This window comes from Ceratotherium simum, chromosome 5 (assembly GCF_057802395.1).
Source record: "Ceratotherium simum simum isolate JZ-2026a chromosome 5, ASM5780239v1, whole genome shotgun sequence".
NCBI lineage: Eukaryota > Metazoa > Chordata > Mammalia > Perissodactyla > Rhinocerotidae > Ceratotherium > Ceratotherium simum.
Window position 1 is genome coordinate 48,973,095 of NC_141904.1, and position 25,242 is coordinate 48,998,336.

General features: G+C 46.3%; 2 protein-coding genes across 6 annotated transcripts in view; one reads left to right on the forward strand and one right to left on the reverse strand.

The window, feature by feature from the left end:
* The window catches only part of KLHL18 (kelch like family member 18), a 51,798-nt gene extending 40,494 nt beyond the window's left edge, over positions 1-11,304 (forward strand). For 4 of the 5 annotated variants that reach the window (XM_014791480.2, XM_087430879.1, XM_087430877.1 and 1 more), the window contains 4 exons: positions 1,709-1,946; positions 5,497-5,601; positions 7,218-7,329; positions 8,047-11,304. In XM_014791480.2, coding sequence (XP_014646966.1) covers positions 1,709-1,946; positions 5,497-5,601; positions 7,218-7,329; positions 8,047-8,433 — 842 coding nt within the window. In that variant the 3' untranslated portion in view covers positions 8,434-11,304. The remainder of the gene's footprint in view (positions 1-1,708; positions 1,947-5,496; positions 5,602-7,217; positions 7,330-8,046) is intronic. The other variant, XM_004419627.3, reaches the window with a different exon arrangement.
* Positions 11,305-21,445: 10,141 nt separating this feature from the next.
* On the reverse strand, positions 21,446-25,242 carry LOC101408077 (15 kDa protein B-like). The gene is made up of 4 exons (XM_087430882.1): positions 25,040-25,242; positions 24,258-24,359; positions 22,845-22,937; positions 21,446-22,152 (listed from the first exon to the last, which is right to left on the reverse strand). The coding sequence occupies exons 1-4, from the start codon at positions 25,214-25,216 to the stop codon at positions 22,012-22,014; spliced, it is 513 nt and encodes a 170-aa protein (XP_087287008.1). The 5' UTR covers positions 25,217-25,242; the 3' UTR covers positions 21,446-22,011.

Below are 25,242 nucleotides of genomic sequence, written 5' to 3' on the forward strand. Positions count from 1 at the left end.
GGGGCCCTCACTGCCCTTGTCCTTCTTGATTTTGTGTAATTGTTCTGCAGTTAGAGCATGTCAGATATTAATACCATTGGATTAGAATATCAGAGCTAAAGAGGCCTTTAGAAATCCTTGAGGCCTAGCCCCCTTACCTTACAGATGGGGAAATTGAGGCCCAGAGAACTTGAGCTATGTTAACACAAGTTGTTTTTTGGCAGAGCAAGGACTAGAACTCAGGTCCTGGTTCCTGAGCCAGCACTCTTTCCCTGATATCACATTGGCTATAGATTACTCAGCCCTGGATGAGGATATAGTCAGAGACCCACTCCTGTTACCAGGGTAATCACATTTGGTCCTATGGATCTCTGAGGTTAGACTGAGAATGTCACCATAAGAAGGAAGATTCTCCAAATACACAGTGTCTGCTGTTATCAGTAATACTTTTTACGCTTCACCTCTTACCTCCTGTGAAACACACACATGCTTTACGGCCTGTGTGTTATTGGTAGCTCTTGTATCATACAGTCATGTTTTCAGGAAAGCTGAAAACTTTCCTGAAAAGTTTTCCCCCCCAGGCACATTACAGGGCAGTAGAGATTTAGTAGAGAGGGCAATGTGGATGCCTGAATTTTTGCAGTACAATGGCACAGGGAGTTGTCACCTCTGATGTGAATGCATGGCCTTTTCACAGTGTCAGTCCAGGTTTGTGGGAGGTGGGGAGTTGGTGGGAAGTCCTGGGCACTTTTGTTTTTAATTGAAGGTTAATGAGAGGTGGGTAATAGTCTCTGCTGCTTGTTAACCATATGACCTGGAAAAGGTAACTCCTCAACTAGTAAATGCTGGAGTGCGCCAGGTGCTAAGTGCCCCAAAGCAGAATAAAACGGAGGGGGATTATTTGATCCAAAAAAAAAAACCTGATGAAAAAATTAGGGTTGGAATTATCGTTCCTCACTACTATGGCTACTATTTATTCAGCACTTAGTATGTTCTAGAACTATGCTAGGTGCTTTACCTATTATATCATTTCATCCTCATGGGAACTCTGCCATAGAAATTATTTCCATTTCACATGTGAGAACAGAAGATGGGGATACAAAGCAACTTGCCCAGGATCACCCACTAGTAAGTGAAAGTCAGCATTGGAACCCATGCCCCCTTCTCTGGGCGTGCCTCCTGCACTGGGGAAATAGTGTATCCAGTTGCCTTCATCTTTGGCTTTAAACAGGTGGAGTACCTCATTGCAACTTAAAACTGCCCTCTCTAGAAAGTAAATGCCTCCTGTCTGATTCTGATTTTCCTTAAAGAATTAGGTTTGAGGTTATATCGTGGCTGAAATTTCTTTCTTTTTTTTTTTTGTGAGGAAGATCAGCTCTGAGCTAACATCCATGCCAATCCTCCTCTTTTTTTGCTGAGGAAGACTGGCCCTGGGCCAACATCTGTGCCTGTCTTCCTCCACTTTATGTGGGACGCCGCCACAGCGTGGCCTGACAAGCGGTGCCTCGGTGCGCGCCCGGGATCCGAACCCGGACCGCCAGCAGCGGAGCGTGCACACTTAACCGCTACGCCACGGGGCCGGCCCCTGTGGCCGAAATTTCTTAGTGGGCCCTTTTGGCTTGAGTAATTCTGTGGGAAGAGCTGATAGAATCAAGTCAAATGTTCCATGTAATCATTGTCCAGCAACTGTGATCTAAACGAGTGGTCTCATTTGTTTTAATTTGAGTAGCAAATTTTTATGCAGGTGATTCCCTGAATGTGGTGGAAGTGTTTGACCCCATCGCCAATCGCTGGGAGAAGTGCCATCCCATGACAACAGCCCGCAGCCGCGTCGGTGTGGCTGTCGTGAACGGTCTTCTCTATGCCATCGGGGGGTATGACGGCCAGCTCCGGCTGAGCACTGTGGAGGTCTACAACCCAGAGACGGACACATGGACCAGAGTGGGGAGCATGAATAGCAAGAGAAGGTATTCTGGAAGCCATTTGTGCAGCCCAAACATACACACTGAGCATCTGGGGAGCGCCATGCTAGACAAGCAGACAAGCAGGGACACATAATAAAGTAAATACAAGCTCTGGCCTGGGAATTTCCTGCAGCCCGGCCAGCCACTGCCAGTACCTCCTGGAGCCAGCTCCCATCTGCTTAGAAGTAAAATCCCTGCCTTGTCCTTTGAAGAACTTGGGGAGATGTGACACGGACATGTGGAAGTTGTATTGTTATTTAAGTGCCAGATAAGGACTGAAAATGTGTATTATGGAAGATTCGAGGAGGGAGAGAAACTGGACTGGAATGTCTGGAAGATTTCAGGGAAGAGGTGGGATTAAAGTTGAAACTTAAAGAATAAAGAGGATTTTTTTTTTTTTTTAAACACAGGCCATCCAGCAGCTCCTGGGTTTTCTTTTCTTTTCTTTTTTTTTTTGAGGAAGATTGGCCCTGAGCTAACATCTGTTGCCAATCTTCCTCTTTTTCTTTTTTCTCCCTAAAGCCCCAATACATAGTTGCATATCCTAGTTGTAGGTCTTTCTAGTTCCTCTATGTGGGACGGCACCTCAGCATGGCTTGATGAGCGGTAAGTAGGTCCGCGCCCAGGATCCAAACCGGCGAACCCGGGGCCGCCAAAGCAGAACGCACCAACTTAACCGCTGCACCACTGGGCCGACCCCAAGGAGGATTTTATTAGTGATAAAAGCAAACAGGAGGTGCTTTTCTTTGTACTTTCTTTCCCCCAGGATCCCTGCCACACATGTGCTTTCACTACCCAGAGAGTGTATGAACCATAGCAATGTTCTTTAATTCAGGGCCACCACATTCCCCCAGGCATGAGCACATAGGTGTTGGTGAGGTGGATGAAGTTTCTATGTCTCTTAACACATTGCAGCTACTTGTTTCCTCCATCACTTGCCTGCTCACATTTCCTCAATAAGAAGTGGGATTAGAGGACATCCAATTAGTGCCTCCATTTAGCCTTCTTAGTGCTAAAGTGACAGGCGACATCTTTCCTTACATCAGGCGTGTGGGGTATTTTTTACATGGTTGGGCAGTGGGAGCTTTGGAGTGGGAGGGTGTAACTGGACAGGTTCTTCCATTCTTCTCTACCCTCAGTGAGGCCACACAGAAGAGTGGTTTCAAATGGCACTCTGAGGTTTCTCTCTGAGACTGACAGGAGAGGAAAGCAGCCTAAGGCCCCTACCTGTTTACCCAGAACAGCTCTGCATTTCTCTCTTTTACATATTGAGCTTCCTTGACATATGCCTAACTTTAGGGGATAGAAGTTAAATGAAATGTTTTTTTAAAGGGGCAGTTTGAAAACTCCTGGACTAGTTGCTCTTTAAGGCCCTTTCTGCTTTGTAATTCTGTGGTCTAAGTATTTGCCTTACAGACCCCTTTGGTCATGCTTTGAGTTTTCTACTTGTAAGATCTCATGGCTGCAAAAAGAAAAGATCAAGTGACTGCATGTGTGGTGAGGAAGAAGAGTCAGTTTGGAAGTCCTTTGCCACATAAAAGTGTCATGGCCATGATACACACGTTCCATGTTCAGCAGTGTTTGTGTGTGGCCTCGAGCCAAGAGGAATCTGCCTTTGTACCAATAAAACCAGATCCACAAATGGTCAAATTAGGTTCCTTTTGGAAGAAAAAAATATGTCTGTAAGATCTGCTCTTCCTGAGGCCATGAGCTAACACTCTCCTGGTTCCTTCCTCCCACCATCTCCACCTCAGTGCTTCCCTTTCCTGCTCCTTGGATACTCTGCAGCTTTCTATGGCCTCGAATGACTCATTGCTCCATATCCCCAACCATGAGTGCCTTTTTTGCGTTGACTGCAGTCAGTTGTTCTTCCTTGTGTGTCTGCTTTCGGCCACTGCCTTGCTTTGATGTCGCAGGGTTTGGAGTGTTATCTGGGAAGAAAGTCCTCTGGGTGTTCCTTTCCCTCACTTGGTTAATACCCTGTTATTAGTAGCATGAGCCCAGCTCCATTTCATCCCCTTTAAATTACAGGCTACCTTAAAATGTTCTCAGTCACTTCTCTCCTGACATCCCACATGGCTCTCTATCCTGCCCATCAGTGACAGCCTCCTTTCTGCCATCGTCATTCCTTCCCCTCTCTTCAGTCTTCCAGGCTGCTTCCATGGCACTTTCTCTCATGGACAATTCCAGTCTACACGGATCAGCATTTCCCTTCATCTCTTCACACTTGTCTTTACCACTTAGTTGATAGTTAATCACACAGTTTTGTGGCACCACTTAATTCTTTCTCATATTGTTGTTGAACTCCTGTATTATAACTTGTGTCTACTTCTAGAAGGATAGTGACATATCTAGTGAATTTGTGATCTTCCTACAGTCCTTCCCTAAGGCAAGTCCTTTTCCTCTTTCAGGCTGTTTCAGGGGGTCTGTTACCATGTCCCTCAAAGGGACATTATGTGGATCAGTTTGAAAACAGTGAATCGAGCAGCTCTGCATTTGTGTTTAATTTCTCAAGAAGCTTTGTGTAGAACAGATTATATGATTACACCAGACCCCTGAGTCTTTGACAGTGGGAGAGCTTGGCATGGTGAACAGCAGGGGAGTCAGGCTTGTCTCATTTTAATCCAAGCATGCCTCTGACTGGGTAGTCTCAAAAAGAGAGCCCAGCCTCCCTGAGGCATGGCTACTCCTCTGTACAGTGATGATGGTGATACTTCCTTGCAGGGTGTGGTGAGGGTGGAAAATAGCAAGCATAGAGTACCTGACACGTGTAGTATGCATAACAAACAGAAGCTGTTGCATCACCCACTAAGACAAATTACGGGCCACGCAGGCCCATTTATGTAATGAAAAGACATCTGTCAAACTTCATGATGAATTAAATGGGAAAATCAGGGTAACACAACAAACATATGCTGGGGGCCTGTTATGTACAAAGCACCACACTAAGCACTGTCAGAGTCACACAGATGAGGACCCCTGTCTTCCAGGAGGTCCCCAATTGTTAAGAGGTGCCAGGTAGATTCCCATGAGGCCAGAATGTAGCACCTGTGGGCAGGAGCTTTGGCTTGTTCACTACTCTAATGCTAGTGCCTGGGACAGCATGCCTCCTGAGTGCCTAATGAAAATCTGATGACTGAGTGAGTGAGTGACCACAGGTGCTATCATAAAGAAGCTGCTCTGGGAGTGTGGGGTCGGGAGAGAGTAATTCTTGCTGAGAGATCCAGGACAGCTTTTTGAGAAGGACAGAGAGGAATTTGACTTGGGCTTTAAAGGTAAATTAGACCCTGAGCACGGCCAAGTGGAAGATGAGCATTTCAGACAGATCAAGGACTAAGAAGTAGGGAAGGAGGTAACCTTCAAGGGGGTAGGAGGCAAGAGAAACCACAGGGCAGCTTCTTTCTCAATTTTATACCTTTACTTAGTCACATACCTGGGATTTAGGTCTTTTCTAGAAAGAGTCTTTGGTGGTTAGGTTTATTTCTCAGTGAGCATGAGAGGCTGCCCCAGGAAATCTGAGGCCCATCTGGGATGACAGCTCTGTCTCTTTCAGTGCCATGGGGACTGTCGTGCTGGACGGGCAGATCTACGTCTGTGGGGGCTATGATGGCAACTCTTCTCTCAACTCTGTGGAGACCTACTCACCTGAGACGGACAAGTAAGGACTCCAGCTCCCCTGGGGCAAATGGAGCTTGCTAAACAGAGAGTATAAAAAATTAGAACTGCAGTTTTTTATTTAAGCTTCTCAAGGATAGAGAATATCTTACCCTGTTAGCTCCTATAGTACCTTATAATAGATAAATAAAAACCTTTGGTTAAATGAATGAATGATTAAATAAATTTTAGAAGCAAATAGTGTACATAGATACTTGGAAGCATTTATTTAATGGTCTTAGCTAAATCAGCCCATTTTAATGGAAATGCAGAAGAAAGAGGATAAGAAATAGATGAACAGCATTTTCCAAAGTAGGATAGGTATGATTTGGGTAGGATATGATTTGGGGGGAAAAAAAGCAAGAAAAAAAGGTTATATGGTCAAATAAGCTTGGAAAACATTGAGATCTGTACCACCAGAGTCCTTATCTTTCCAATTAACATTTTAAAGGCTCTGAAAAATCTTGTGGGAGAGAAACCTAATTAACTTCATTTTTATATAACACCTATCACCATTTTGTGGAACACTCTGGAAAACACTGGCAAAGATAGCCCAAATTTTTCATTTCAGCATTTGAATCTTCTCATATTTTGTAATAAAATATAAGCAAATTTTAGTTGAATGGATTCATCAGAATGTTTTTAAGTCACTGTTCCATTCACTTAACCAACTTACTGTGTATTGGACGGCAACCTGGGTATCTGAGATCCTTAACTAGCACTCGGTCTGCTGGGGCCACAGGCCTGTCGTAATCACCTACCCTAGAGGCCTGTGTCTGGAGCTCTTGGGCAGAGTAGGGAGCACCTTCATCTTCCCCACAGTGGCAAGAGGCAGCGTTGCAGAGATGTCTTCTGAGGGGAGACCCATCATGGATAGACAGTGGGAGATGTGCATCGTAAGCAGGGAGACAGCAAGGAGAGGCTCAGAGATTAAAAAAAACAGTGCTCAGTGTGATCAAAGAGCAGGCATGGGTGGCACGTGGCAGGAGGTGATGCAGGAAGGTAGATGAGGACCAGGTGGTAAAGAACCACATTAAGGAACTTGGGCTCTGCCTTAGAGGAAACAGTGAGAAGCCACTGGAGGGACATGCTGTGTGGGGTCGGGGTGGGCTGGTCTGAAAGCCAGGCCACCTGTAAGGAGGCTGTTGTAATGGTCCGGGGAGAGGTCAGAGTTAGGGCAGCGGTAGTAAGGATGGGAACAAACAGTGACTAAGAGGCAAACCAGCAGGGACTTGTTGGCCACAAGAATGTTGAGAATGAGGGAGAAAAGGACATAAAAACACTGAGTTTATAAATACAGCAACTTGATAGCTGGTGATCCCATTAGCAAGACCAGGGAATCCAGAGGAGGAGCAGATCTGTAAAAGAGAGAAGCCTTGTTTGGGACATGCTGATTTTGAGTGTTGGCAGAGAAGACCAGCTGTGGATCTGAGGCTTGGGTGAGAGGTGGCAGCCAGAGAGAGCCGTCAGCAGAGGTGGTAGGAGAGGAGATAAGAGGTGGGGAGATTGTCCAGGCAAGAGGGAACACTGCACAGTTCACCCAAGCCCTTCTAAGCTGTGTTGGGAGGACAGCAACACCGAATCTCATGGCTCCCCTCCTACTTTGGCTCTTTCCTGAAGGTGGACAGTGGTGACCCCGATGAGCTCGAATCGCAGTGCTGCTGGGGTTACAGTCTTTGAGGGCAGGATATATGTGTCGGGTGGCCACGACGGTTTGCAGATCTTCAACAGTGTGAGTATGGGCTCCTCCCAGGCTAAGGGTACCTGCTCCTTCCATCTTGAAGAGTTAAAGGCAGTTCTTTGGAAAAAACTTCAGCCTTACCATTGCTGGCTAAAGCATCATCTAATGAGGTGTTGAGCCATCTGCTTTGTGCTCTGAAATTCTTTCAAGAATGGCGCCAGTATGCACAAAGGAGGGGCAGAGGTGCCACCCCCACCCTGATCCTGTTCAGTTCTCCATGGAACGCTGCCTGAGACCTGGTGAAATTCCTGCCCAAAGTAAGCTCAATTATATACAGTGTAAATTTGCAAACAGTTGTGTTCTTCTGGATAATTTGTTTGCAATTGAATTTATTCTTTAAAAGTACCTCAACAGCCATTTAGTGGTGATTCCATAGTGTCAGTCAGTGCTGTGGTAGAACGTACTCTGCACAGATTTCAGGAAACCCCGCTCTCGTCCTGGCTCTGTCACTACATAGCAGTGCATCCTTGGGCACCTCCTTTGTTTCCTTAGATGTAAACAGAAAAGGTCAGATTAGGTGATCTCTCACACTCTCCCTATAAGCCCAAGAGCAGGTGTGCAGCTGAGAAAACTGGGCACAGAGCCAGAGCACATGCTGGCAGAGCTCCACGTCCCCAGGCCTGTCACTGGAGTCTGACGGCGTGTGGGCCACTGTGCCCTGCAAGGTCACCCTGTGGCCTGAGCTTTGGCCTTCTCTCCCCGCTGCAGGTGGAGCACTACAACCACCACACGGCGACCTGGCACCCGGCAGCTGGCATGCTCAACAAGCGCTGCCGGCATGGAGCTGCCTCCTTGGGAAGCAAGATGTTTGTCTGTGGGGGCTACGACGGCTCTGGCTTCCTCAGCATCGCCGAGATGTACAGCTCTGTGGCAGACCAGTGGTCCCTGATAGTCCCCATGCACACACGCCGGAGTCGGGTCTCCCTGGTGGCCAGCTGTGGGCGTCTCTATGCTGTGGGGGGCTATGATGGACAGTCGAACTTAAGCTCGGTGGAGATGTATGACCCCGAGACGGACCGCTGGACATTTATGGCCCCCATGGCGTGTCATGAGGGAGGGGTCGGCGTGGGCTGCATCCCTCTCCTCACCATCTAAGGCAGAGGATGGGATGTGGTGGGGTAGGGATCTGGTACAAACATAGGCACTTCCTTCCAGGGGCAGTCCCTCTCGGGAGAGGCGGTGGACCAGAAGAAGGGGTGAAATGTGAGCTTGCCGGAGGTACAGTTTTTCCAGGTGCTTAAGTCCTCCTCACTGTGCTGCCCTTGTGACTTCAGGCCTAGGTCATCAAGATGCACAGCATGGGACAAGCCCCTCTGGGTCCTGTAGCTGGTGACACGGGACTGCTTTGCTGGTCCACACATACACAGGCTCCATCCAAGCCCAGCTCCCACCTGCCACAGCTCTGTGGGCCGCCGGCTTGCAGAAGGCCTTCCATCTCACTTCCTCCTCGCCTGCTGTTCTCTAGCCAGGGGTCGGCCAGTTTGCCATGGGGTGGCTGCAGTGGCCAAGCCTGTTGGAAACTGGGGTGTGGCTGAGAGAGGGACACGCTCCAAGTGTTCTCACTGCCTGCAGTGATAACAGCCACAGCAATGTGCTAGTTGCACACAAGCACCTCCTTCTTCCATATTAGGGCACAGAGGATTTTTGACCTCAATGCTGGGTAACCAGGGAGAACAGAAGCTTTCCTATGTCTAATTTTGGGATTTCCATGAGGTCTTTTTCATCTTGTTCAGGAGTAACAGAAGAGAAAAAAAGATACTTGAAAGAAACTGAAGGAAATTTAAACAAACACTTGAAAGAAACTGGAAAGAAAAATACTTTTTTTTTAAGTGAACATTTTTTGCAAGAAGAAAACATAAACGACACTAAAGGCAAGTATGTGTTTAAAAGGAAAAACCACCCAACGTGAAAAGGGCGGTATCTGCTCCCACATTCGGATCCCAGGGTCCTAAGGCCTCGCACAGCACTTGGGGTTCCCTCTGAGCCCCAGCGTGTCTGGAATCAGTGCAGTCTTGACTGGTCCTGTAGCAAGGTGCTCATGGGGTTTGTCTTCACACCCACCATCAGAGGACTTTTTTAATTGTAGGCTTAGTGAGTTGGCAGAATTACTGCCACTCCTCTAGTTGGGAGCTCCCAGCTTGTCACTGGAGGCTCCAGATGCCCCTGTGGTTACCTCCCACTGCCACATGGCACTCATTCAGATTCCCCATTCCCACTTTGATTCCTTCCTTATTAGACCAGCAGGAAACAGCAGGTCTGGCCAGATTCTCACTTGCCCATCTATCTGTCATTTTGGGATAGTTTTCCTCATTGTGAAGCTTCTGGGGCACATTGACCATTTGTACCTCTAGAACCTAACCAGGGACTTGGTCCTTCCACCAGCCATGGGCTGGCTTGGTCCAGTAACCTTGTCTACCCTGCCAGTCCACTACTCCTCCATCTACTCGCCAATTCCAGGGGTCTCGCCTCCCTCCAGCCCTTGCTAGACTGACCAGCAAGGTGGACCTTTACATTCAAGCAAAGCTGGCTTTATGATATAAAGAACTAAAGGCCGAAAGAATCTCTTCCTGCTGCAAAGAACAGATTTTATATTTCTTCCTTTGGATCTTAGAACATGACCTCTTGAAGAGACTTCATGCTCCTTCTTCCTCCTCCCTGGATGGGACCTTGATGTAGCACAGCGGGACCCAAACAGGAGGACACTTTCTATTACCAGTGCACTGGGCAGTGGGCTGTCCTTCAACTGCTGCTGCCAAAATCTGGTTTTATAAAATTCTTCCAGTGGAGACTAAAAGAGAATACAATTCCTTTAATGCAAGACTGGGTCTTAGGGTCCCAGTCTCTACCTGATTGGTCTCTTGTCCCTTGCTGCCTGCCTGGGGTGGCCTGAAAGCCTGTTCAGAAAGGCACAACGTGGAGCCTGAGACTTCTCTCCCACCCCAGGACTGTGAGGTTTACCAGTGTGTGCAATCACCATGTATTCAGAGGGAAGTACCTTTGTTACCTGCCACTTAGGAGCTGGGCCTCTGCTACACGCACTTGAAAATGATGTTTTTATTTTAAAAGACTCAACAATCTGATACAGTTTAGCATGGGATCAGGGTCCAGCTATGGCATTTCTCACTTCCTCTTGGTTGGCCTGCAGAGGTAGACTCGGAAGGTGGTTGGGATCTGTGTTTCCTGTTAGAGAGAAGTCTGTCAGTACTCTTATTATTATAAGCCTCTTTCTTCTGCGAATTTGAAGCAGCTCTGACGAGCCTGGATTGTGAAAGTGTTAAGAATCAGTCAGTGGGCCTCTCCAGGTCCTTAGGATGCCGGCCCCCATTTTGCTACTGGGGATGATAGATCATTTTCCGATGGTCTACTGCTCTTGTAGTGGCCTTCCTAAGTCCACTCCCACCTCCTGGTGTAGAAGTTACACTGCTGCACCTGAGGTCAGTGTTTCCAAGTAGGATGAAGCCAGTGCTTGGTTCGGCTCTGAGCACAAGTGAGCAAACAGCAGCATTTTCACACTCTTCCCAGTTGGTTCCTCAGTCTAATAATGAATGAATGTTTGCAAATGGCTGGTCTGGCCCTTGGGTGTGGGAGCCTTTCCAATAGTACCGTGAAAGAAAGAGACATCACCCAAGGATACTGTGAGTGTATAAGGAGGTAGGACAGATATTGTGCTCGGTGGGCCTTGGGATCTAGCCCAGCTCTGAGCAGAGGACTGTGGCATTCACTGTCCCTGGGCATTTCCCCTTCTTAGATAACACACAGAACTCTTCTGGGTTTCATCTGAGATCAAAGCCAGGATGGGAGCTGAAGACCAGCCTTTTGATTTGGCCACAGAGATGTGACTAGGTAGAAATTCTGCTCCTCCCCCCCAATTTGTTGTTTCCCAGAAAATCTTACTTCCTTTTATTTATAGAATGCATGTCTTTTGTGTTAAGAAACCAAAGAGAAATAAAGAATACACTCCTAATATTTTGCCCTTTCCTGATTTATTTTTACATGTTAGAAGTAAATCATATTTTTATTGTAATTCACCAAAAAAATATATTGGACAAAGTGAAAATATTCCTGTGAAAATAAGGGAAAAGCCAGATGTATAGCATAAGCAATCTTTGGAGAGACACACATGTATTTTATAAGAATGGGTTCTGGTGAAAAATACACAAAAGACTTCATTAGGCGTGTTGCACATTCGCTCCTGTCCAGATCACATTTCTCTTGGATTTCCTCTTTTCTTCACTCATTGCATAAAACTCCAGTTTCCCAATGGAAGGTGGCTGGCCTGTGGACTGCCTGGAACCAAAACCTCCAGCTCCCTTTTTATGAATCTAGGCCACAGGTGCTTAACTTTGGTGCACATAAAAGTCACTGGAAATCTTTTAAACCACAGGTTCATTCATAGAGCCCTCCCAGAGACCAGCTCCCTAGGACTGGGGTGCAGCTCAGGCGCTCTGGTGTGGGCAAGTTTCCATGGAGGTTCATATGCTCATCAAAGTGTGAGAACTGGACTCCTGTGTTTAGTTTCCACTTCCCCAAATACAGCCACATTCCAGATCTGCCTTCCTGAGATTACACCCTGGGAATGTGATCTGTGGATTACTGTGGTTGTGGATGTGAGGAAACTCTTCATTCATACTTTTCCAAAAGTCAGCTTATGGCCAGTCTCATCCACTGGGTGATGATTATACTCTTAGATGGCAACTTTATTTTTTAAGCTTTTGGAAGGGTATGCCACCCACACAAGCCCATTGGTTGATTTTCACTTGGTCCTCTTAGGAATCCCCACACAGTGGGTAGCATAGCTCATTTTAGCATAAAGAAACGGCTCAGAAGGGCTGGGTAACTGACCTGATTCATCGACTAACTGGTAGTATTGTCAAGAATTGAGACGAGATCTCCACACTCACAGTCCAGTTCACCTGAGGGGAGCAGTGTCTTTGACCTTTGAAGCGGCTGATCCATCCAGCTTCCATGCCCAGTGTGTGGTTGTCTGCTGCCCAGTACTGTGATAGACCTTGGAAAAGCAGACTGGGCAGCAAGGGAAAGAGAAGAAACTGTGTTTAGATTACAGAAACAGGCACCTTTGTGCTTTAACAGAGAAAGCTAGGTGATCTGCATTCTCTGTGCTGTGGGAGAAAGGTCAAATGCCTATAAAGTAGTAACAGCCCTTTCCATGTAACCTACACCCCCTTGCTCTAGCTAGCCTCATCTGCTTGACTTCCCATTTTCTTTTTTTGTTACTGTTCTTAGGATTCCTCTCCCCCTACAACTAGCAGCAGAGCCCACTCCTCTTCATCTCAAAGATGAGCGTTACTGGTTTTTACTGCTGCTCACAATAACATAACATTAAACAACCAAAGAGGGGCCGGCCCTCTGGCTTAGCGGTTAAGTGCGCGCGCTCCGCTACTGGCAGCCTGGGTTCGGATCCCAGGCGTGCACCGATGCACCACTTGTCCAGCCATGCTGAGGCTGCGTCCCACATACAGCAACTAGAAGGATGTGCAACTATGACATACAACTATCTACTGGGGCTTTGGGGAAAAAAAAGGAGGAGGATTGGCAATAGATGTTAGCTCAGAGCCAGTCTTCCTCAGCAAAAAGAGGAGGATTGGCATGGATGTTAGCTCAGGGCTAATCTTCCTCACAAAATAAATAAATAAATAAACAACCAACCAAAGATAACAAGGGAATCATACAGTTCTTAGAGGAATTGTCCCAGGCTTACTGTTCCCAATGTCATCTCTAGTGGTACACAGATGTTTCTCTTTAACAGAGCTCAGTTCCCTATTTATCTTTTTCTAGGTTTGCCTTTCAGGATAAAAACCGAAATTCCATAGCCTGGCATAGAAGGCTGCCGTGATCTGGCACTTCTCCCCATTCAGCCTCCTTGAAACAGTCCTTCAGGGTGTCTGTCTAGATGTCACGCCTCCAGGAAAGCATCTCTGGTCGGCCTGGTGCCCCACCTCTGTGCTTGTCTCTGACTGTATCCCACCAGGGCAATGGCCTGTTTGCTTGTCTTACTGGCAAGATGGTGAGCTCCCTGAGAGTCTGCATTACTGTGTACCTAGCACCGGGCACATGGAAGAGGCATGACAACTCTGTTTCTTGAGGAACTTGAGGACAGTCAGGCATATCCAGATTCATATTCTAATCCTGCTTCCTAGTCTTCCTCCATTTTGCATCACTGATTTTTTAACAGTTTCATTGAGGTAAAATTTACATACCTTAACATTCACCTATTTTAAGTGTGCAATTCAATGATTTTTAGTAAATGTACAGAGTTGTGCAACCATTACCACTATCCCATTTTAGAATATTGTCATCACTCCAAAAAGTTCCCTCATGACTGTATGCAGTTAATCCCCACTCTCACCCTCATCCTTGAGCAACCACTATTTTGCTTTCTGTCTCTACAGATTTTCCTATTCTGGATATTTCATATAAATGAATCATACAATATGTGGTCTTTTGTGTTTGGCTTCTTTCTTTAGAATAATGTTTTTGAGATTCATCCATGTTGTAGAATGTATCAGTAACTTGTTTCTTTTATTGTTCCTGAATAGTCTGCCACTGTATGGATATACCACATTTTGTTTATCCATTTTTTTCCACTAACTGATGGATATTTAGATTGTTTCCAGTTTGGGGCTATTATGAATAATACTGCTATGATGTACAAGTCTTTGTGGACATATATTTTCATTCCTCTTAGGTAGATTCCCAGGAGTAGAATTGCTGGGTCATATGACAAGTTTATGTTTAACTTTTTAAGAAACTGACGAGCTTTTCCAAAGTAGCTGTACCATTTTACAATCCCACCATCAGTGTACAAAGGTTCAGGTTTCTCCACATCCCTATCAACTCTTGGAACTGTCTTTTTGATTACAGCCATTCTAGTGGATGTGAAGTGGCATTTCATTGTGGTTTTAATTTGCATTTCTCTAACAACTAATGATATTTTAAGCGTCTTTTCATGTGCTTGTTAGCTAACAAGCTATTTGTATATCTTTAGTGAAATACCTATTCAAATCTTCCCCATTTTTAAATTGGGTCACGTGTCTTATTAATTAAGTTGTAAGGAGTCTTTACATATTCTGGATATAAATCCTTTATCAGATATATGATTTGCAAATATTTTCTCCCAGTCTGTGGCTTGTCTTTTCATTTTCTTAACGGCGTCTTTTGTATTGTAGAAGTTTTTAATTTGGTGAAGTTTGATTTACCAATTATTTCTTTTATGGGTCGTGCTTTTGGTATCATATCTTAAGAACTTTCTACCCAACCCAAGGTCATGAAGAAATTCTTCTAGAAGTTTTATAGTTTTAGCTCTTATGTAGGTGTATGATTCATTTTGAGTTAATTTTGAAAAACTCATCTTTTTGTGTGTGGATATCTGTTTGTCTCAGCACATTTGTTGTAAAGACTATCTCTTCCTCCGTTGAATTGCTTTGGTACCTTTGTTGAAATCAGTTGACCATAAATATAAGGGTGTATTTCTAAACTCTTAATTCTGTTCCATTGATCTTACATGCCTGTCCATGAGCCAATACCACACTGACTGTATGGATATTGATTTCTCCAGCTTTAAAGTAAGTCTTAAAATTGGATAATGTAAGTTCTTCAACTTTGTTCTTTTTCAAAATTCTTTTGATTATTTTAGGTACTTGCATTCCCATAAGACTTTTATGAACTGCTTGTCAATTTCTACAGAAAAGCTTTCTGGAGTTTTAATAGATATTGTGTTGAATTTATAGATCAATTTGGGGAGAATTGCCATCCTGACAATGTAAAGTCTTCCAACCCATGAACATAGAATGTTTGTCATTTGTTTAGATCTTGCTTGATTTCTCTCAGCTTTGTCATTTTCAGTGTCAAGTCTTACACTTATTTTGTTAAAATGTTCATAAGCATTTTTATTTTTTATGCTATTGTGGATGGAAATGCTTGCTTGATTTTATTTTCTAATTTTTTTGGTGCTAGTATACAGAAGTACCATTGATTTTTTTGTATATTGATCTTGTATCCTGTAACCTTGCTAAACTCAGTTTTTATCTTTTTAAAAATTTTTCATGTGTGTGTATTCCTTGGATTTTCTACAAACATGGTATGTCATCTGTGAATAAAGACAGTTTTACTTTTTCCTTTCCAATCTGGATGCCTTTAATTTTTTCCTGCCTTATTACACAGTATAATGTTGTATAGAAGTGGCAAAAGTGGACATCCTTGCCTTGTTCTTAATCTTAGGGAAGAAGACATTCAGTCCTTTACTGTCAAATATGTTAAGCTGTGGGTTTTTCTTTTTTTTTTTTAAGATTTTATTTTTTTTCCCCAAAGCCCCAGTAGATAGTTGTATGTCATAGTTGCACATCCTTCTAGTTGCTGTATGTGGGACGCGGCCTCAGCATGGCGGTAGAAGCGTTGCGTCGGTGCGCGCCCGGGATCCGAACCCGGGCCGCCAGTAGCGGAGCGCGCGCACTTAACCGCTAAACCACGGGGCCGGCCCAAGCTGTGGGTTTTCATCAATGACCTTTTTCAAGTTGAGGAAGTTTCATTCTATTTTTAATTTGTTGAGAATAGGTATTAGATTTCATCAAATGCTTTTCCTGCATGTACTGAGATGATCATGTGGGTTTTGTCCTTTAACCTGTTAATGTGGTATGTAACACTGATTTTCAAGATGATTGATCCAACATTGCATTCCTGGGATAAATCCCACTCAGTCATGGTGTATAATCCTTTTTATGTTGCTGGATGTGGTTTGCTAATAGTTTGTTAAGTATTTTTGAATCTATGTTCACTAGAGATATTTTCTGTCATTTTCTTTACTTTATATCTTCCTCTACTTTATATGTGGGACGCCACCACAGCATGGCTTGATGAGCGGTGTGTAGGTCTGCACCGGGATCTGAACCCACGAACCCTGGGCCACCAAAGCGGAGCACGCAAACTTAACCATTACGCCACTGGGCCAGCCACAACATATGAATTTTGAAGGGATACAAACACCCAGTCTATAGCAGATTCCATTTATATAAAACTTTGGAAAATGCAGACTAATCTATAGTGACAGAAAGCAGATCAGTCTGTTGCTGAGGACAGAGGACTGGGGAGGATACTGGGGAGAATGCAGGGATTATAAAGGACTGTGAGGAAACTTTGGTGGAGGGTGGATATGTGTACTATCTTGACATGGTGATGGTTTCACACACTATGTCAAACATCAAAATTTATGTTTTGAATATGTGCAAGTTATTGTATGTCAATTATAGCACAATAACGCAGCAGAACACTGAGTCCCCAAGGTTTGCTGTCTCCCCTGGGCCTCCAGATCCTGGGGTGGAGTTCAGGCCAGGATGGTAAGGGGACCTGTGGGCTCTGAGGGCATCATGGTCTCCATCACGTGAGGACAACCCCAGCTTAGCAGCTGGAGTAGGGGGTGTCCTCCCATGTGGTTAAACTTCAGGATCCTGCTTTTGTCATTTGACACAAACACTTTCCCTGATGTTACATAGTCTTCAAGATTATCACTGTTTTGAAATGCTTAATTCCTTTACGCATATGTTCACCTCATACGTACCCCTCCTTATTTCACAGAAATGCAGAAGTGTGCCTCATAGTCATGCTTGTCTACAGTGCAGCTCCCATGTTGTTCTTTTCCTTTTTTGCTTGACTCCCCCCTCATTCTCCTACCACTTGTATCAGTAGCTCCCCCCACAATAACCCATTTTAATACCCTGATGTATTTTCTTCTCTATTTTTCTCCATACTCATAAAACCTTCTATACATATCTGCATGTCCACATTTGGGAGTTTCCAGAGTCCAGAAAATGGAATCTATCATACACAATTTTTTGAGCCTTCTTTTCCTCACACCTTCTGCCAAAGTTCTAACCCATTTTTAAAGACCGTGTCATGTCCCAGGGTGTTTTTGTCCCATCGTTTATTCAATCATTCCTCAGCAGGTTTCCTCTTTGTTTATACGTTTGGGCCATTGGGTTTTCTTGAGAGATGTTTTTGTCTTATTTTTTGACACGTGAGTCTTTAATCCATCTGGAATTATTAGCAGATGTTATACTTTTTCCTCCAGTTAGGCCTGCCTCCATTTGTTAAAAATCCACCCTTTCCCCATTGAACCAAACGGCCATTTTAGTCATATATCCCTGCTCATATATACAGCCACCTGATTCCAGGTTGTCTCCTGTTCCACTGGGCCCTTTGTCCCCATTCCTGGACCACAGTCACTTTGTCCCAACTCATTTTCTTTTTCACGGTTTTCTTGGCTATTCCTGGATATTTATTCTTACATGTGAATTTTAAGATTATTTTATTCCCTTTAAAAACACAAAACCCCTGTTAGGATCCTAATGTATTCTAATATATTAAATTTATGTATTTTGAGAAAACTGACTTATTCATGATATTAAATCTTTCCATTTGTTCAGGATTTATTTTTAATCAACAGATACTGAATTTTAGGCATGGAGATAAAGCAGTGAACAAAACTGATCAAATTCTCTGCCTCTTGGAGCTTAAATCAGAACAAAGCTTCTCTTTCCATTTTTTCAGATCTTATATTGTGTCTTTTAATAAGATTGGGCTCTAATTTGGTTGAATTTAATCTGCAAAAATCTAGAGGAAGCATAAATTGGGAGTTTTAGGATCAAAAAGGATTTGGCTTCATGTCTGCTGGTGTACCTGACAGTGTGGGTGAAGGACACTGGATTCCAGATTCCAGGGAGAGCAGGACAACAGACACTATTACCAACATTACCTTATTATCATTTGCCAGTAGTCTATGGAGAATTGGTTCATAATGTTGCTTTTTATAGATCTTTAGGTTTTAGTATTAAGTGTATTCTGAGACTGAGAAAATGAATTGAGGAGCTTTCCATCTTTTTCCTTGATTTTGACTTAAATAACTTTATTATATATAGACATATAATTTTATGTATATTTTCTATAAACTATTAGCAAAGTTTAAATAACTTTGGAATTATATGTCCTTTAAATCTTCACTACTCCAAGTGTGGTCCATGGACCAGCATCATCAGCATCACCTGGAAGCTAGTTACAAAAGCAGATTCCTGGGGACCACCCCAGGCCTACTGGACTGGAATCTGTATTTTAAGGAGACTCCTCAGGTGACACTTGTGCACGTTGAGAAGCCCCACTCTATAGACTAGTTAAATCTCAGCTCTGCAACATCTGGTCCTGGACCTCTACTCATCTCTCCAAGCTCTTCCAAGAAAATTGGCCTTTTCACATTTTCCCTTTCTGGTCCTGGGTCAATGTTGATAATTCATAGTTAGCTAGGAAATCATTCATTTGCTCCAGCTTTTCACATTCTCTGCAGGAGAGTTGCAAATAATCATAACTTAAATTTCGTCACTGCTGCATCTATGATCTCCCCCTTTCATGTAATTTGAACTTTTTGTCCTCTGTATTTTCTTTAATCAGGCTTACAAAGGCTTTATGTATTCCAACACAAGCATTTTCCTTGATGTAACATTGCCTTCAAGTTTATTTTATAGGCTGCACAATAGTCTATCCACTGGCTATAACAAATTACTTAGCCATCTCCCTATTGGGCACGCAGGCAATTCTCTACTTCCCCGTAGCACAACTAAAGCTGCCAAAAGAGCTCCACCCCCACACTAGACAGTAGTTTATCGGTACATTAAATTCTTAAAATGAACACACACTTTGACGCCACTTCTATTCTAGGAACTTATTATCATCCCAGCGTTGTTTACAACAATTTCAAAACAAAACAAAAAAAGAAAATGGAAACAACTTTAGTGTTCAACAGCAGAAGTGACTTAAATAAATGGAGGTCTAGCCACCCAATGGAGCATTAGGCAGATAGAAAAAAATCATGTGGTGGCTCAATAGTGACCGGACTGTATTAGCTCATATGCTAAATGAGAATAAGCTGGTTGTAAAAAGGAAGGTACACCACGAGGCCGCTTTTGTTTTAAAACTAAAATACATTTGCATGTGTGTATCTGTATGTATGAAGAGTGAACTTTGATTCCTGCAGCCATTTAAACGTTACCCTAGGGCTGGCCCCGTGGCTTAGCGGTTAAGTGCTCGCGCTCCGCTGCTGGCGGCCCGGGTTCGGATCCCAGGTGCGCACCGACGCACCGCTTCTCCGGCCATGCTGAGGCCGCGTCCCACATACAGCAACTAGAAGGATGTGCAGCTATGACATACAACTATCTACTGGGGCTTTAGGGGGAAAAATAAATAAATAAATAAAATTATTAAAAAAAAAAAAAAGAAAGAGAAACATTACCCTATAGGTCTGTTCACCCTTTGGGTTCCCACCCCCAACCCCGATGAATTCTCCCTTCTCAATCTTGCTTCTGTGGGCCTGAAGACTTTGTGAAGCTGCAGAACCCGAAAGGCTGAGCAGTATTTGAAGCCTCAGAGCTATCTCAGGGCCTGATAGTGTCAGGGGCCGTGAGAATGCAGCAGTGTGGCCCCAGCAAGGCCTTGTGGCCAGTCGTATAGACTCTTCTCTCTTGCAGGGTACAGGATGATGCACCAGTTTCCCTAGGCCTTGTGTGATACGGTGCTGACTCCCACAGATGGGCCTTGAGCTTTCTGGGAGAAGTTTCTCAGCCCAGTTCCATAGTGTCCAGGGCCCAAGGGGCCGGGCCTGGTGCCCCCCAGAAGACCTAGACCAGGTCTGGAAGAACTCTCTTTCAGGAGTACGGGTCAGGCAAGAGAGTGATATGGTGGTGTGAATGAGCTGCTGGTGCATTCTGTGGGGCTGCAAGGGTTAGACGTGGCATTCTCCAGCTGAACATCATTCGCCCACCATGGGGAGAGGGTCTGAGGGTCTCAGTTTATCCTGCTCTGCCCCATCCTGCCCATTTCCCAACCCCACCCCAGGGTCACTTGCTGTGGCATCCCCCACCCCTCTCACCCACCAGTGGGTGCTACCCAGGATGTAGGTGGCAAGGGGTTTGGAGTGTGGGCTGTAGGCAAGTGAACCAATTTCCTTAAGACTCTCCTTTCCTCACTAAAAGTTGCAGATGCATGCAGCTTGCAAGGTGGTTCTGACAACTGAGACTGTATGGGAAGTGGCATTCATAAATGATGGCTGTGGGCCGGCCCGGTGGCTTAGCGGTTAAGTGCGCGCGCTCCGCTGCTGGCGGCCCGGGTTCGGATCCCGGGCGCGCACCGACGCACCACTTCTCCGGCCATGCTGGGGCCGTGTCCCACATACAGCAACTAGAAGGATGTGCAGCTATGACATACAACTATCTACTGGGGCTTTGGGGGAAAAATAAATAAATAAAATCTTTAAAAAAAAAAAATAAATAAATGATGGCTGTTATCATCACTAATGGAGAGGAGTCCTGGGCCTCCCTGGGACTATTACTAAAAAGCCCATTTCCCCAAGGGGGTCTACACCATGGCCCCTCAAATGAGAGTTTCACTCAGATACTTCTGTAGCAAAGACTCTTGAAGAAGGAGAATGCTAATGAGAAGAAAAGGGCATTCCTCCACTCAACAAGTATTCACTGAGCACCTCCAGTGTGCCAGGCCCTGTTCTCAGGGCTGGATGCATCAGTGACCAAGACCAAGGTTGGCTGGTGGACCAGAGGTGGGTTGTGAGAGAGAGCAGGGAACCAAGGTTTTCGGATGGATGAAGTTGCCATCAGCTGGACTGGGGTGGGCTGGATGAAGGGCAGGTTTGGCGGGAAGGTATTGAGTGTCTGACATCCTTTGGACATCCATGGGGAGGTGTCTGATACGTAAGTCTGGGGTTCAGGGAGAGGTTGTAGCTGGAGCTTTTTGATAAAGGAGGAGGCACAAAGGTAGCATAAAGGAACTAAGGCAGTTGAGGAGGCTGGGGGCAGATTACTCTGCATTCCTGAGCCTCCAGGGCGGCCCTCAAACAGCCCCCGTCTGCCCTCATCCCATGTTTCTCTCCACCATCCCTCCCTTGACCTCAGGGAGTCTGGGTTCCCTTGATGCACAGCAGATTCGCCCACCAGGCCTGCCTCATTGGTCTCCACACCCCAAGCACAGCCAATCCAGCTCTCTCTAACACTTTATTCATTCACTCATTCACTTAATCATTTATTTAAGAAATGTTTTATTGAGCCTCTTTCCTGTGGTTCTCACCAGAGGGTGGACTGACCTGTTTGGAGATGCTGGGATATATGAAGGGACATTTAGTTGTCACAGTGACTGGGCAGGGAGCAGGGGTGCTCAGGGTCCTGCACAAAACCAAGTGTCCTCCCAGGATTCCAGGAGCATCTCGTTGAGAAACTCATTCCACAGCCACCTGCAGCTGGCTCAGGAGGGCCCAGCTGTGAGTAGACACAGAGCTATCTGGCCAGGGGCACAGGAGGGAATGCCAGCATGGTTTGAGGATTGTGAATGCACAGATGAGGGAAAGACACTTCTGCCTGGGGTGGCGGGGGGGCTGGGAGGCTTCCTGGAGGAGGTGACTTTGGAGCTATATCTTGAAGGATGAATAGGATTTACAGACACAGGATGGGCAGGAATTCCAGGCAGATGGAAACAGGTGTGCAAAGGCAAAGGCGTGTGGATGGGCTCAGGCTGTGAAGGAGACGGGGTGCTGAGGGCAGCAGAGGGAGTGGATCGGTGGGAAGAGGAGGTCGTAGTGGGGATGCAGGGCCTCCTCTCCCTTCTCCAGCCCTAGAAATTACTCAGGATGTTGCTGATGATGTCATACTTGGCTTTCTCGTACATGTCCCTGACCACAGGCGGCAGCTTGGAGCTGTCAATCTCCTCAGTGGCTGCCTCAGACGACACAGCAGAACGCCTCACCCGGGGGGCCTGCAGAAGTGATGCTGGATAGTCACTCCCATCACCCTCACTGGTTGACCGTCTTTCCTGTCCTGCCTGTGGCCCCTCTCTCCAGGCAGGGATGAGGAGACTGAGGCACAAGCAGCGACTCTGGTAATGGGGCTGGAGGTGGTCCTGAGTCAGGCCCTTCCCCTTGGAGGCCAGAGGGCCTGGGCAGGCCTAGATCTGGGACTCATTTCTGCCCTGGCTATTCCATTTACTTGCCAGGAGGCTCCACCTCTGGCTTCAGTTTTCCCAAATGTGGGATGTGGAGGAGAGTTGGTTTTCAAGGAGTCTGTTGGGCCCAGAGGAAAGCCAGCGTCCTGAGAATGCTGCGTGCCCCTCCCAGCCCGCCCCCAGCCCCGACCACCAGTTTCTCCTCCCCTCCCGCCAAACGAGTAGCAGTCATCAAGATCTATCCCCTCCTCGCACTCCACCAGCCTCTCCCCTCCCGACAACTTGCGTTGAGAAGGGCTTGATCGGCCCTATTTTCCAGGTGAGGAAACTGAGGCCCCACCCGCCGAAGTCAGTGGCCCAGGCGGCGACCCCACAGTCAGGCGGTAACCCCGCAGAGCCGCCCGCGAAAGGAACGGAGTGGGGTGCACGGTGGAGGGAGAGGCGTGCAGGCCCCGAGGCGGGAAGGGGCCACGGGTGGCTTTGCAGCCCAGGCAGATGGGACTCACCTCCGGCTCGCGCTCACGGTCCGGGACGCAGTTGACCGTCACGATGCGGATACGCCTCCGCATTAAGAAGCTGCCGGTGCAGGTTCGCTCCTCCTACGGGGGAGCGAGCACAGGGGCTGGAAGCGACCGGGCCACCCTCCCCAAGGGCGGCGGGCCTGCCCCGGGCCCCGAGGACACCGAGCCGCGTGTGCGCCCAGGTGCCCGGCCGTCCTGGGGCTGCAGAGCCCGCGAGAACGCGCCTACCTAAGACCCACCACAGCTTTTTCCCTAATCCTCCCAAACCAGGGATACAAATTGAGGATTACCCCAGAGCCAGGCGGGAAAGACAATCACTGGGAAGGACAGAGCAGACTAGACGCGCGTCAATTAAGATAAAGGAGGTTAGGGCCGGCCGGTGGCTTATGGGTTAAGCGCGCATGCTCCGCTCCTGGAGGCCAGGTTCGGATCTGGGCGCGCACCGACGCCCCGCTTGTCAGGCCGTGCTGTGGCGGTGTCCCACATAACGTGGAGGAAGACGGGCACGGATGTTAGCCCAGGGCCAGTCTTCCTCAGGAAAAAGAGGAGGACTGGCATGGATGTTAGCTCAGGGCTGATATTCCTCACACACACACACACACACAAAAGATAAAAGACGTTCATGTAAGTTATTAAATGGGAAAAGGCATCCACAAATTAGCAGGCCCAGAGTTAGCAATATTTGCTTAAATAATAAGTGTGTACTTAAACAAGATACAGAAGACAACAACGGTTCACATTGTCTGTCCCTGGGTAGTGGGGTTGTAGGAGTTTTATTTTATTTTGCTTCTCCACATTTTGTTAATATGCTATAATAAAATGTTATTTTTCTAATTTTATAAAAAGCCGTTATCTCTAGGTGGATTATGGTCCCACTGTGTTCTTTTCCTTTTTTATTTATTATTTTTTTTGGTGAGGAAGATTAGCCTTGAGCTAACATCTGTTGCCATCCTCCTCTTTTTGTTGGGGAAGATTGGCCCAGGGCTAACATCCGGGCCCATCTTCCTCTACTTTATATGTGGGACACCTGCCACAGCATGGCTTGATAAGCGGTGCATATGTCAGCATCCCGGATCCGAACCTGCAAACCCCGGGCTGCTGAAGCAGAGTGCACAAACTTAACCCACTATGCCACCAGGCCGGCCCCCTTTTCCTTTTTTACATTTAGTAATTTTTTTTTTAGCAGGTATTGCTTTTATAATAAGGATTTACAATAATTTATAGTAAGAGAAAGCAATAAGGAAAAAAACCCTGATTTTTAAAAAGGCTTCCACAGTGAAACCTCACATAGCCAGGTGAGGTGGGTGGAGGTGAACACACATCCTACTTGAGGAGGGAGAGAGGAGAGGACCTTTTCCTGCTCACTGGGGCTGGGAGCAGGAGCGGAGGGAGACTCACCCCGCCCTCCCTGAAGGCACAGTCTTGGGGCTGTCTCCTCCCGTCTGAAAGGCACACCGTCTCTTTAATCCTGAAGTTGAGCGGGATCACTGTGGTGAAGTTCTAAAAAAGCAAGAGAAAACTCCTGATGATCTGCCTTTTACAGATGAGGGAACAAAGGCACAGAGAGGTCACAGTTACAAGTTGGAAGGGGCTTAGCCAAGGTCTGAATTTTCCATCAAAACGGAGTGGGGGTCGGGGGCTTCTTAAGTGGCCTCAGCAGAGATTTAAGGTGTGCAGGGCTTTTGGAAACTAGCCAAAGGATACCACTTCATAGTTGTATGACCTTGAGGGATCACTTCCCATCTTTGCCCCTCAATTTCCTCTTCTGTGAAACAGGAACCAGAATACCTGCCTAGCATGCTTAGCTGCCAGGAGAGGTAATGGGTGTGGGAAGGGGACACTGGAAGCCCCTGGTGAGGTGCTGGTTAGACCAGTCCCATCCTATCTGTCCTTTGAAACAGCTCTGCATATTCCCTCAAGCCCATGGATTCAGTGCAGGCTAGATTCCCAGACCCCACATTTCATCCCTGAGTTTACCAGCTAGCCAGCTGTCAGACCTGAGATGACATCTTTTCTTACCTTCTAGTAGGAGAGACATTATAATAATAACAACAACAATATCTACTGTTAAGTAAGCACTTTGTGCCTGTGCCGGGCATTCTCTTCTGCCTGCCACCTTCACAGTGCTGCTATAAGGCAGGATGCACCCACTTCCCTGGCCTGGGTCTGCCGACACTCACCGAGGTAGGTGGTGGGATGGCTTCCAGCAGGCCGAAGAGGGGTTGTCCTTGTCGCCCCTGATTGAAGAACTGCAAGGTCAGGGTGACAATCTCCTCATAGCTCAGACTGCGCTGGGCCACACAGGCCACCGCTGCCAAGCCTACCATCAGCACTAGTGCCTTCCAGACCCCTGCCATTGTCCCTTCTCTGATCCACTGCCACT